A 13,197-nucleotide genomic window follows, 5' to 3' on the forward strand; every position below is an offset into this window, starting at 1 on the left:
ATAAGAATCATGTAATTGCATGAATTTTTGAATTGAACTCGCTATCTTCTCTTTCGAATTGACAGCCTCCCATCCCGTGTGATATCCTCCAGTGTGGTGTAGTGGTCTGAAGTGTGAACTACAACCGTAAAACCAAGGTTCAAATCCCCGCTTGGCGCGGAAACCCACCAAATGCCCTCGGGCAAGTCATCCACTCTCAGCCTTAGAAAACTCTATGAGCCTTAGGCTTGCCGTAAGCCAAGAAACAACTTGTAGGCACACAGCAACAAACAAAATGGTGTGTATCATCAGTTCATGTGATCCGTGTGTTCAGTTTTTCCCCTCTGGTAGAACTATGAAACTTGTAAATTATACAATAAATGACTGACTTGTTCTTTTTCTGTGCTCTGGAAAGTCTGTGCTATTCACATTGTCTTCACTTCACCATCGGCACGGTTGTTCTCTCCTTTAGAACTTGAGAAGGACCTGTGTGCCACTGACAACAACCTTTTAGAGAGGTAAAATAACACTAATAACTGTTGTGGTCTGACACACATCTGGGAATCCTTTTTGTTTGTCTCATAAATACAATCAAACCAATTTTCCAGATTTCTGTCGCATTTTGAAAGGTATTCAGGAAAAGGTAAATTAATTCCATTCTCATAAATGATACTGTTGATGTGGATGTGTACAAGAGACTATCGTAATTGTCACCATTAAAAATATGAGAGTTTGTTTTAGTTGTAGTTGTTACTTATCTCACGTAGTCACCATCCAGATTTACACAATTTCCCCCAGCTTTCTTGACCCTCCAAATACCTATATTGTAAAAGTTTGCAGATTGCGCCTTACGAGGGGGGTAACGTAAAGCAATAATTATCACCCAGAAGTTATTATGGTACATTGATAAAATTTTGTCAGAGTCATCATTGGTCCCTAAGTGCATGATGTTGAGAAAATCAGCTCATTGTGTCCCTTATTTTTGTGACAGTTGTGCCAGACGTGACTAAAGTCTAAATCCTCATAAGATGCAATCTGCCAACTTCTACAATAACGGTATTCAGAGGTCAGCGAAAGAGGGGTGCTTCAAAGAAGAGATACAAGGACTCACTGAAACAACATCTCAGGCTCATCCAAACTGATCACAAACAATGGTCCACCCCTGGCTCGCATCGGGAGGCATGAAGAGCCACTATCCACGATGCTGCAGCCTTTTTTTGAAAGCTAATGCCAAACGAGTCTCGAAGAGAAACGACAACGCAGAAAGAACCACAACCTGGAAACATCACCCAAGGAGACTTTCTGCTGTGCTTTCTGCAACCGGACTTCTTTATCTAGGATTGGTCTTTTTAGTCATCAATGCGCTTGTAGAAAGTGCAGGACGAGTCTTTCCTGAATCTTCATTGGCGAAGAAAAGCCAGAAAGAGAGAGAGAGATTCAGAGGGTCAGAAAACACTGGGGGAAAATGTGTAAATCTGGATGGTGTCTTGCAGAGTAAGTTAACCATTACAAATCAAAACAAACTTTCGTCAAATTTTTGTAAGGGTGATAATTAAAACTTTATGATACCCCTATATAACTACTTTTCTCCCAGGTATCAGGGATGAGTGAATCTGCCGTTTCACTTTCCCTTACCCTCACATCTGTAAAATTTCAATTGCTTTCCATCCCGTTGATGAGAAATTTGCAAATTTGAGTACATCCTTATAAAAATGAACTGAATGAAATTCTCTGCAACTTTGCTTTGTGTGCCTTCAAGTCATTTCTGACTTATGGCAACCTTAGCTCTAAGGTGAACCTATTGTGGAGTTTTCTTAGCAAGTTTCTTCAGAGGGGATTGCCATTGCCATCCTCTGAGGCTGTGAGTGTGGCTTGTTTATGGTCACCCAGTAGATTGCCATGGCTGAGCTGTGATTCAAACCCTGGTTTCCCAACCGAGCTTTGCCTGTTGAATATTCAGTGTAAGCTCAACAACTTACACTGGGAATGGCCGATAGGTAAAGTTGGATGAGAGACTGCCAACAATACCAGGTACTGTAACCATATTTTCAGAGGAAGGAATTGGCAAATCACTTTGTTTATTCCTTGCCTATGAAACCATAGAATTTCATGGGATCACCATAAGTTGACAGCCAACTTGAAGCAGACACAAATACACCTAAAGACCAAACACAACTTATTCTTAGGAATAAATGGGAGAAGGCCAAGTTGTGTCTGTATTCCACACACCTATCAAAGATAGGAGCCTTCTTTAAAAAAGAAAAAGAGCTGGGAACTTTTTATTCAAGACAGTGGCATCACTAGGGTTGGTGCAGTAATCATGGCGTCACCCCCCCCTGACCTCATCCCATACGACACCCATACAATCCTAGTAATGTTTTTTGTTCTATTTTCATATATACTCGACTATAAGCTGACCTCATGTAAAAGTTGAGGGCAAGTTTTGAGGTCAGAATTATGGATTTGATATGTCCGGATAAGTCAAGGGTAAAATCTGGGGGCATGTACAGTACTTAGATTACCCACTGACTCTCACCCCACTCCCACCATCTCTTCAGCGTTTTAAAGAGATGCAGGCAAATCCCACAGCCTGTTTCTGCCAAAATGCCAGATGTTGAACAACAGTGGTGTCGTCCCACATTAGAGTTGTCACCTGGTGCAAATAATCCCCAATAACTCCCTCTGGGGCAAACTCATTCCCCCCCAATGATTTCCCTCTGGGAAATAGTCCCCAATGATTCCCTCTGGGGCAAACAGTCCCCAATGACTCCCTCTGGGGCAAACATTCCCCAATGACTCCCTCTGGGGCAAACATTCCCCAATGAATCCCTCTGGGGCAATTATTCCCCAATAACTCCCTCTGGGGCAAATATTCCCCAATGATTCCCTCTGGGGCAAACAGTCCCCAATGATTCCCTCTGGGGAAAATAGTCCCCAATGATTCCCTCTGGGGCAAACAGTCCCCAATGAATCCCTCTGGGCAAATAGTCCCCAATGATTCCCTCTGGGGCAAACAGTCCCCAATGACTCCCTCTGGGGCAAACATTCCCCAATGAATCCCTCTGGGGCAATTATTCCCCAATGATTCCCTCTGGGGCAAATATTCCCCAATGATTCCCTATGAGGGCAAGCCCTGTCCCTTGTTTTAACAGCTTCCATAATGGTTATCCAAAGGGAAAGCAGAGCCCTAAGGGGAAACATACTGGGTCCAAAGTCAGTTGAAATTGTGACCTACTTCAACCAGTGACTTAGCAGGAGGACCCAATATCCCTATTCCCTTCCCTGGGTGTGTGCTATGGCATTCTGGGAAGGGGGGTTTGGCTGAAGAGCGGGGTATCGATAAATAAATATTTGTTGTTGTTATTATTATTATTATTATTATTATTATTATTATTATTATTATTATTGAGAAGAGAGCGTCCCTCTCAGACCCAGAGTCTGGCTCTCGTCGCCTCCCAGGCCCTCCTCCTCCTCCTCCCCCAGAAAGAGCGGCCTTCGGAGGCGGGCCTTCCCTCAGAGGCCAGGCGGAGCTAGGCCCAGACCATGGCGGCGCCGTCGGTGGGGCTTCTCTGCGGGGCCCTGCTGCTCTTGTCCCTATCGGGCCGGGAACCCTGTTGCTGGGCCTCGTCCCCCTGCAAGGCCCCAGAGGCGTGGGAAGGGAGGACGGTGGTGTACGACCATGGCACTGGCAGGAACACCCGCGCCGCCTTGGCCTACGACAGCCCCAACCAGCGCCTCCGGGTTTGGGAGGAGAGGAAGGGCCTCATCCCTTGCAAGAAGTAGGTGCCCTCTCTCTCTCTCTCTCAGACACACACCTTGCAGGAATAATAACCCGGTTTGGACCCGCTTTAACTTGTCTGGCTCTCTGCTATGGAATTCTGGGAGCTGGAGTTTGTTGGGATGGCAGGGGAAAACAGATTACTAATGGAATACATGTTATAAAGCATATCTATCAGCCAAAGATCAGACAAAAGTACTGGATACCATCAGAAAAGAAATGTCCCCAGACTCTAATGGAACAGAGCAATGATTTTATTTTGGTGATTAAAAATGATGGCAGAAGAACATGGAAATCTATAAATGGGAAACATTACTTTGGGGGGCTCTTACAGTTCCAGGTTTGGAGCCTGGTATTTGCCCAGCAAAACTTGTTTGAAACACCACTGTGTGTCAGGTGGGACTGCAACACAATACGTTTTCCATGGAGTGCATACATGGCCACCATCCACATTGTGTGCACACACTCCATTTTTATTGTGCTATTGTTTGGAGTAAGTCCTCTTCCTGTTTCCCCCCTAAAGATTTGGAGGGAGCACTGTTGGAGCATCTTGGAGTCCCTTCAGCCATGTGTTTGTACCTTCTTCTTGTGGTATAGAAGAATGATTAATTGGAGGATGGGTTTGCTGTAAAGATGTTTTCCAGAGATGATGTGCTCTGTACTATTTACAGTTTTTTCTCCAAAGACAACAATATTGGAACAAAACACCCATTGGCGCATTACAGAGTGCCCAAGACGGGTGCTCTGCTGCCGCCGCCGCCTTTTGCTACATCCGGGAACCGCAGCAGCCAAACCATGCAGTTCCTGGGCGCAGCAAGAAAGAAGCACCAAAATGGTGCTTCTTTCTGCCACCCAGAAGTGGTGCCGCGAGGCGCTAGTTATGCACTTGCGGCGTCACTTCCACCGTGCGACGGCCAGATGCAACGTCAAAATCCCCCCCCCGTGTGGACGGGCGCCGCCATTTTGTACGTATTAGGGTTGAGGGGCGTCCCTTCTCAACCCTAACATGCCCCTTCCTAACCCTAGCACGCCCCTTCGGCGCGTCTGTAATGCGCCACAGTCTTTCTGTGGCCACTGACTCTTTTTCACCTTTCAATGCTCACTGCTGGAGGCGCAAGATTAATATTATGTTTATTTTGTATACTACCCAAAGGAACTGAAAAGATACATCAAGAAGATGGCGATAAATACAAGGATAACAGAGTAACAAATTATTATAGCTAGGAATTATGCTTCTTCTTCTTGACCTCTGCGCACAGATTCTGTTACAGACTGCCAAAATAAAGCTGCTTGGGGTCTCTTTGGAGGTATGCTATTTAAATGATGTACGCATCCTAAAAATCCAGAAGCTGCACCAAAGCTGCACTCCAGTGCTTAGGAATGGAGTGTGGCTTTGGCGCGACCTCCGGACTCTTAGGACCCATGCATCATTTAAATAGCATACCTCCAAAGAGACCCCAAGCAGCTTTATTTTGGCAGTCTGTAACAGGCCATTGGATTTTTAAAAAGTTAGCTCCACTTTTGGAAAGATTTGGGAGAAATCAGATGTGCATAAACCGTTTTTTAACATTATACAAGTAAATTCTGGGAAACTTTGATCTTACAAGCTGTTGAGTCATTCTGGCCATTATCCATTTAAGCACTCAAGCGTGTTTCTAGCTCCACACAGTTTAATGGAAGACAGAACCTGCCAATTCTCTGGCACTACATCCTCAAACTTTAGTAAATGTGGCTTGGCACATAATTTGGGGGAAACTTTAAAAAAAGAGGGTTGGAGCAGGAATTGGTTTGTGGTAAGGAATCTGAAAGAGCAGGGTACCGAAAACTAACATCCCACTGGTGGAGAAGTTTGGGAACTGAGCATCATCTAAAAATGTTTGGCGATCAAACAAAATATTGTTGAGCTCTGAGTTTATACAGTCTATAGAATCATAGTGAAACATCACTTCTTCAACCTGTGGCCACAGCTGCTATCTTTCAAAGAACACCTATTAAAAGAAAGAAAAATCACCTCATAATTTTAGTTCTAGAATGAGTTTGTCTGATATAACCCTAATATAGAATCAAAGGCCTGTTACAGACAGCCAAAATAAAGCTGCTTCGAGTCACTTTGGAGGTATGGTATTTCAATGATACATGAGTCCTAAGAGTCTGGAAGCTTCACCAAAGCTGCACTCCAGTCCTTAGTACCGGAGCGTGGCTTTGGTGCGGCCTTTGGACTCTTAGGACGCATGTATCATTGAAATACCATACCTCCAAAGTGACTCAAAGCAGCTTTATTTTGGCCTGTCTGTAACAGGCCAATGTCTTAGACCAGTGTTGGTGAACCTTTTAGAAGCCGAGTGCCCAAACCGCAACCCAGCCCTCACTTATTTATTACAAAGTGCCATGTCCCTCTGGCTTTCTAGTAAGAGACTCTGGCAAATTCTGTGCTAGGGCGACGGCACATGTGCCCACAGAGAGGGCTCTGAGTGCCACCTCTGGCACAGGTGCCATAGGTTCGCCATCACTGTCTTAGAATTTGGATAGGACAAATGGCATTGTAGGTATACCTCAGTTGACAAAGTAAGTGTGTTCTTGAGCTGTACTTCTTTAACTTTGGTTCCAGGGGTCGAAATATCATGGAAAGAATAGGGAAGGTTCCTGCACCACAAAAAAAAGAACAGTTCAACAGGTTTCATCAAAGTTTTAAATTCAAAACTAATGCTATGCACATGTGAAATGAAACTACCAGGTGAGGTAAGCTTTGCATAGATAAACAAAAACATTTCAAATCTTTTAGAAACCACTTTAAAACTTCTTCCAAAGCACATCCCGATACGATTTTTCTTTCTTTCAGCATTCCCCACTTTTTTTACGATTTCCATTTTTTGTGGCGAAACTTATAGATCTATCTTTTTCAACATGCATAGGGAGCTGCAGTGGCATCCCCAGCCCTGGTGTCACCCAGTGTGGCGGTTGGCTGCCAAGAGGGACTAGCGGGGAATGGGGCCAAAGGGGTTTGCTCGGCCTTCTCCTTCGCCATAGTGGTGACCACTTCTCGAGGAGGAAGCTGCTGCCGCAGCAAAACCAATACAGGCACACTTGCCCTTCTTCACCATGGAGGTGGCCTCCTCCTCAGGAGGAAACCACCACCGCTGCTGTGAAGCTGAGAGGGGCATGCTGGCCCTTCTCACCCTGACATCTCATCCACTTGAAGGCAGCTAACAACAACATCAAAATTCCTGAAGAAGCTTCTAATGAGTGTGTGTATCTAGATGTTTCCATGCCTATAGAATTACCAAAATGGCCCTTCATACAGACAGGAAATCTGGAATTAACCTCTATACTGTCATCCAGCAAAAGCTTTTGGATCAAATGGTATTGCTGCTGATCTGATGAAGTCAAGTAGTGATTGGTGGAATCCTTTAATGGCAGATTTTTTCATAGTAAATAATCTAGAAAGGCTACTGCCAGTTGGCAAAAACCAAATCTTGTACCCATATATATAAAGGGCATCTTCAGTGGTTGGGAAATGGTACCTGTGCTTGCAACTGAAAGACTGGATCCATGTATCCAGTGTGCTTGGGAAAAGAACAAATTGGATTCAAAGCATAGTGGTCAGCAGGAGATCATTGCTTGACTTTACAACTTTCTGAGAAATATTCCCAGTTAAATGACAGAGAGTAAAAACATATTCTTCATTCTAATGCAAATTTGATCTCCAACACAAGATTCTTGACACAAGATTCAGGAAACATAAAACAGCAACTGTCACCAACAATCTGCTGCAGAACATTTCATTTCTGAAGGGCACATTTTTTTCCACTGTGACAACCTTTCCTGTAAAGAAACTACATGATCCAGTCATGCTTAATAAGAGAGAAAACTTCTGGATGCACAGACTCAGTACCTTGATGCCCTATTGCCTTAGGAAAGAAGACAATACCAGTCCTCCCTCTGGCACTATCTTTTGAATCCTATGCTTTGGCGTTTCTGTTCCTTGAGGCTGTTTATCACTTCCATTCTCACAGTGCTCTTCAGTTGCTGTAGACAAACAGACATGTGTACATATATATAAAAAATTACAAGAGAAAAGATACTTCTGAAAACTAGATCTTTCTTTTCCTCACAGAAAGTTGCTCCTTGAGTAGCATTCTAGAGTTTGTTGTTGAAGGAAGGGGGCTCTTAGCTGGTATGCTAAGAAAGTGGATTAGTGCGAAGATTACAAGGCAATTCTTATTAGAGTATAATGATTCTTTCACAAATATGTGAAAAGAAAATCTGGCAAATTATAGTTTGTGAGTTTTTTCGGGAGAGGGATCTGAGATGCCAGAAGGGCAATGAATAAATTGTAGTTAAAATATTATTGGAAAAGCAACTAGATTTGCTGGAATACAGCCATAATTAACACTTCATGATCTTCTTTTAATTTCTAATTTGCCTGAACTGGCTAAAATACATGTATTTATGGCAAGAAAAAGCAGGTGATAAAACTGGTTCCAAGTTCCACATTGTGCATGTTACATGAATAGAAGTGGTTCTTCACCTGCTATTGCAATCAAAACTAAAGTCATAGAACCAAAGAATCTAGAGATACAGTGGTACCTCGGGATACGAAATACCCAGGTTACGAATTTTTCGGGATACGAATAAATCCCATAGGGATTTATTGTTTCGGGTTACGAAAGTTTTTTCGGGTTACGAAAAAAACTCCGGCGCTGTTTTAAATGGAGCCGCGGCAGAGCCGCGGCTTTTTTCCCCATTAGCGCCTATGGCAATTCGGCTTACGAAGGTTTTTCGGGTTACGAAATTAGCCGCGGAACGAATTAATTTCGTAACCCGAGGCACCACTGTATGTAATTTGACTACAGTATATCCATTGAGTTTACTTGAAACAGAATGTGGTAGACTCAAATTCTAGCTAGTACCACTTCAGCCTGCATATAGGTGAGTATGAATTTTAAATACCTATAAACTAGGATAAATTAAGGAAGAAATTTGTTATTTTCATGGCTTATGAAACTAACTCCATGATAAATAGGAAAGGGGACACTTACATAGAAGGACTGATAGATAAAGATGTATGCATAGTCCCTTTGCTCTTCCTCATTCTTCTCAGCAAATTCCTTGGTTTTTAAATGTCTCTTTATTTTTATCATAGCCTTACCAACTATTGGAAGATATATAGTTGTATCATACCCTACAATTTGCAACTTTCTGACTGCAATGTCTAACTTATCCAATCCAGAGGTGTTAAAACTGAGGCAGATCTGGCTGTTCGTTATCATGGGAGAAGGAAGGAAGATTTGAAGCATGACTCTGCTACAAGCTTATAGCAGTTATATACCAGTTTAATGGTCATGGGTTCACCAAATAAATCCCAGAAATTGTCTCTTGCTGGTAATGCACAGATTGCTCCTTACACAGAAATACAATTCCATAGGTTTTCCTGAACTACACAATATTGCGCAGAACACATTTTATTTTGTCTTATTTTGGAAACTAAGCTGGGTTGGGCCTGGTTAGTTCTTATATAGGAGATCACTGGAGAACAGTGGGGATCTCCAGGTAAGGCCAACAAAGGAAATGTGCTTGACACCCTGTGGTGGATGATTCAATGCTTTAAGTATAAGACGGTGTCCTAGATAAAATGTGTTGGGTAGATAAAGCCTATATCTCAGCAGATGTTGTATCATGAATTCATGGATATTAATTCTGTTCTTGTCTCAATTTTCCAGGTTCTTTGAATATATATACCTCTATAAAGATGCAGTGATGTTTAAGATAGAACAAGTGACGAAGTTGTGTTCCAAGATGCCTTTGAATGATCCATGGGATCCTTTTGATATTCCTGACAATTCAACCTATGAAGATCAGTATTACATTGGAGGTCCTGATGACCAAATTATGGTACAGGAATGGTCTGACAGAAAGCAAGCTAGAAAATGTAAGCAGTAATTGGTTTAATTAAAAATTATTTGTTTACCACACTCCAGACATTCTGTTCCTACATTACTGTTATAGTGTTATAACATGCCAGAAATACAAGGTTAGTCTCCTTTCCTCCAAGAAATAAATGGTGTAGATTTATAAACAAAGCTTTTGCTTTCTTCAATTTCTCTGAGGGTGATTCCACATCTTTCTTTTTCTTTTTCATTGCTGTGTCTTGGCCCTTACAAAATTATAATACAAGTTGAGTATCCCTTACCTGAAATGCTTGGAACCAAAAAAACTTTGAATTTAGGATTTTTTTCAGTTTTTGGAATACACAAGTAGCATAAGGCATACCTTTACTTTTATTTGTGAGCAGGGTTCATTGTATGGTCTTACCTGTTTATTGAGACATGACCTTGAAGATATCCAGTTGGCTAAGCTTAAATAACTAAGGATAGGATTATACCTATGAATTTCAGTCTTACATCCAGACACCACTAGCACCCATCTTTGTAAGACAACAATGTATGGGTGGGTTATTATACTGTCAGAGGTGCATGAGTGCCACCTTCCTATTACAGTATTCTTCCAGTTGTTGATGGAATGCTCACCTCATAATTTCTTAGCATTGTCTAGGCTATTAAATATTGATGGTAGTTGGAGATATTAATATTCTATTGGAGTCAGTTCAGGCTGATGGGTTATATTTTAATCTCTTTCTAAATGGCCGCACACTTTGAGTTAGGAGGCCTTCCTTTGTGTTCCATTCTATAATACTGGAGGTGGCAAAAATTGCCCCTACTTTTCAGATCCATTCATCAACTGTGAAAGGGATTTGGGGCTGTTTCTGGTGGAAGAGAACTATAAGCAACATTTCAGGGCTTGAAGGTCGTCTCATCTAGCAGTTATGCTACATTTACAAGGTGGCTTTGAAAACTTCAGAACTTTAAAAAAGACTTTTTAGAAAGTTTTTGCACTCCCAGCCTGGCATGAATTGCTGCAGCACCCAAAGGACTGCTGTTATATGGTCCCATAAAGTTTGCAAACATGGCTGCCTCGCCATAGGTTTAGATAAATATGCAACAAACACACACACAGTCTGTTCTCAAGCATTCCTTGAAGTTCTGTTGGCTCCATCATCAGAGACATATTCACTTCATTCGCATTAATGATAACAAAGGCTGACTAAAATGTTTGGCTCATTTCAGATCTCCTTTATAAGACACACAAGTAAAGATATGTGAATTTCCTCTGCAGATTATTTCATTATTTCCCCCCTATGATAAAAGTGAATAAAGCTGTATTAAAACATAGCACAAACTGTCATGAAGATCTGTCTTAAAAGTGTTGAATCTTGAGCTAATGGTGAATTGGTTCTCACTTTGCCAAGACTTGGAGTCTATCCTGTTTGTGACATCATGTATGGTATCAGAATATCATTGAAACTAGCATATCTCCACGCCAACGCTATGCCAACACCTCTGCAGCTGGATAGCCATTAGCCTGACATGCCAACAAGATCTGGAGAGCCAGGCTAATGATCTCATAATTTATCCTGAACAAGAGTTTGTATAACCTGAAAGCCATCTTCTACCATTCAAAAAATAACAACTCCAAAATAATATCTGATCCAGTGAAAGGTATGGTGTCAGTGGTGTGTACTTGTGATCAAGAGGCTTCTGGCACCCACTTTTGTAAGAAAGCGATCTTTGGGTATGTTCTTATGTTAACAGAACCATTTTGGTGGCCATTTCTCTAATACGTCATCAAAAGGGAGGGAAACTTTGGCATTCAAGAAGCTTATAATTACTGTTCTCATCATCCCTCATCATTGCCTTTATTAACTGAAGCTTAGAGAAATGTGAGTTGAACAACATATGGAGGACCACAGGTTCCTTGGTCCTTTTGTATTACCTTATCAGATATCTTAATTTGGCATTTACAGTGGAACTAAAAAAGGTATTAATATTGAATTTAAGCTGAAGTATGTTTTAAGTTTAAATGCCTCTCACACTGTTCATATTACAGTATAATCTTTAAAGCAGCCAAGACAAAGCATTCCTACTGAATTCAACCAGAGTGAATTTCAGGATAGATGGGCTTGAGGAGTGTAGCATTAATCTTTAATTTGAGTTCAAATAAATAAAGAATTATTTTGATTTAAATTTTTGTAAAAAATAAATAAAAATTATTTATCCTTTCCACATAGAAAACAATAATACTTTGTGTTTTATTGCAGTTGAAACCTGGGTTGGTGTTTACACAGTCAAGGATTGTTACCCAGTTCAGGAAACATACACAAAGAACTACAGCGTGACAACCTCCACTCGTTTCTTTGATCTAAAGCTTGGGATAAGTGACCCATCTGTATTCATCCCTCCAAGCACCTGCCAGACAGCTCAGCCAGAAGAAATGAGAGATGCATGCTGATAGTAAACTTTGGATTCTATGTGAAAACAATATAGATATATAATATAGATTATAATTAATAATTAGCTGCTGATGCCTAATCTGATTGTTGCACTTTATACAATTGTGATTTTGGAGAGTGGGATATCTAATTGAGGCAAAAAGGGGGAAGAAACCCATTTCCTCTTCAGGGTCTCATTCCACCATTGTCCTTGTGTTCTATAATTATTGGAGAAGCATTGTTTATAGGCTTGTTATTGACATTATGTTCTTAAATAACCTGTTATTTATATTTTCTAAGATGTACACTGTGCACCTAAAAGCATATTAAAATACTGTGTATATTTATTAATTCTCAAGAGATGGATAAACTATATTACATGCAAGAGATAGAGGCCAGAATCCTGTTGGTGATGTACACTGACATTACCTCCCACTACACTATCATATGCTCTTTGTCTGTGATTGTGGAAGGAGGTCAATACCTTCCTGTGCAGTGTTCCCTCTAGTGCAGTGCACTGGAACACCCCCTACTGTCAATTAGTGGCTTAGAGAGGTGAAGGGTATTCGACAGCATCTGGCTGCAGATCCACAGCTGGGAGAAAAGAACAGACATTGGCTTCCAGGATCTCCAGCGTGTCACTGAAGGCTCCAGCAGGAAGCCCAATGACTCACTGGAGAGCTGAGGAAATGATGTCTGTCCCAGCTGAAGAACTGTAGCCAAATGCTGTCTGGGGGCCCTCCATCCTTCTAGCCTCTAATTCACCACAGGGTGCACTCTGGCACTGAGAAGGCCCATTGAACTGAGATGAAAGAATGAGTTCAGTGGAAGTGCACTGACAGAAATTTATGCTCTGCCAGCATGATTTAGGGTCTGAGATTGTTACCGTAACGTGGCTTCTGTAACTGATTGCATCATAATTTTTTAAACTTTTTTTTTTGTTTAAATGGAATTTGTTGTGATTAAATTTTCCTTTTGCATAAAAATTGTCCATGCATAAAAAAATCTAGGATGTTTGCTTAAATGTTAGCTGAATGGTGTAGTATCAGGAGTAATGAATTATCCCTAAGTGTTCTACTTACTGCTGCAATCGTTTATATTTACTTTGTTTCTT

The 13,197-nt window shown here is 41.5% G+C and overlaps 1 protein-coding gene across 1 annotated transcript; it reads left to right on the forward strand.

Moving 5' to 3' along the window:
• The first annotated feature begins 3,492 nt into the window (after nt 1-3,492).
• EPDR1 (ependymin related 1) lies at nt 3,493-12,779 on the forward strand. Its single transcript, XM_042475221.1, has 3 exons — nt 3,493-3,758; nt 9,478-9,686; nt 11,913-12,779. Exons 1-3 carry the CDS (start codon nt 3,523-3,525, stop codon nt 12,101-12,103), a joined length of 636 nt encoding a protein of 211 aa, XP_042331155.1. The 5' UTR covers nt 3,493-3,522; the 3' UTR covers nt 12,104-12,779.
• Nucleotides 12,780-13,197: the final 418 nt, after the last annotated feature.

Source organism: Sceloporus undulatus, chromosome 6 (genome assembly GCF_019175285.1).
Source record: "Sceloporus undulatus isolate JIND9_A2432 ecotype Alabama chromosome 6, SceUnd_v1.1, whole genome shotgun sequence".
NCBI lineage: Eukaryota > Metazoa > Chordata > Lepidosauria > Squamata > Phrynosomatidae > Sceloporus > Sceloporus undulatus.

Excerpts from the sequence above, each read along its gene's own strand:
- EPDR1 (XM_042475221.1), top strand. The coding sequence starts at position 3,523 with ATGGCGGCGCCGTCGGTGGGGCTTCTCTGCGGGGCCCTGCTGCTCTTG. Across the intron at positions 3,759-9,477 it reads GGCCTCATCCCTTGCAAGAA|GTTCTTTGAATATATATACC; the intron begins GTAGGTGCCCTC and ends TCAATTTTCCAG. Across the intron at positions 9,687-11,912 it reads CAGAAAGCAAGCTAGAAAAT|TTGAAACCTGGGTTGGTGTT; the intron begins GTAAGCAGTAAT and ends GTTTTATTGCAG.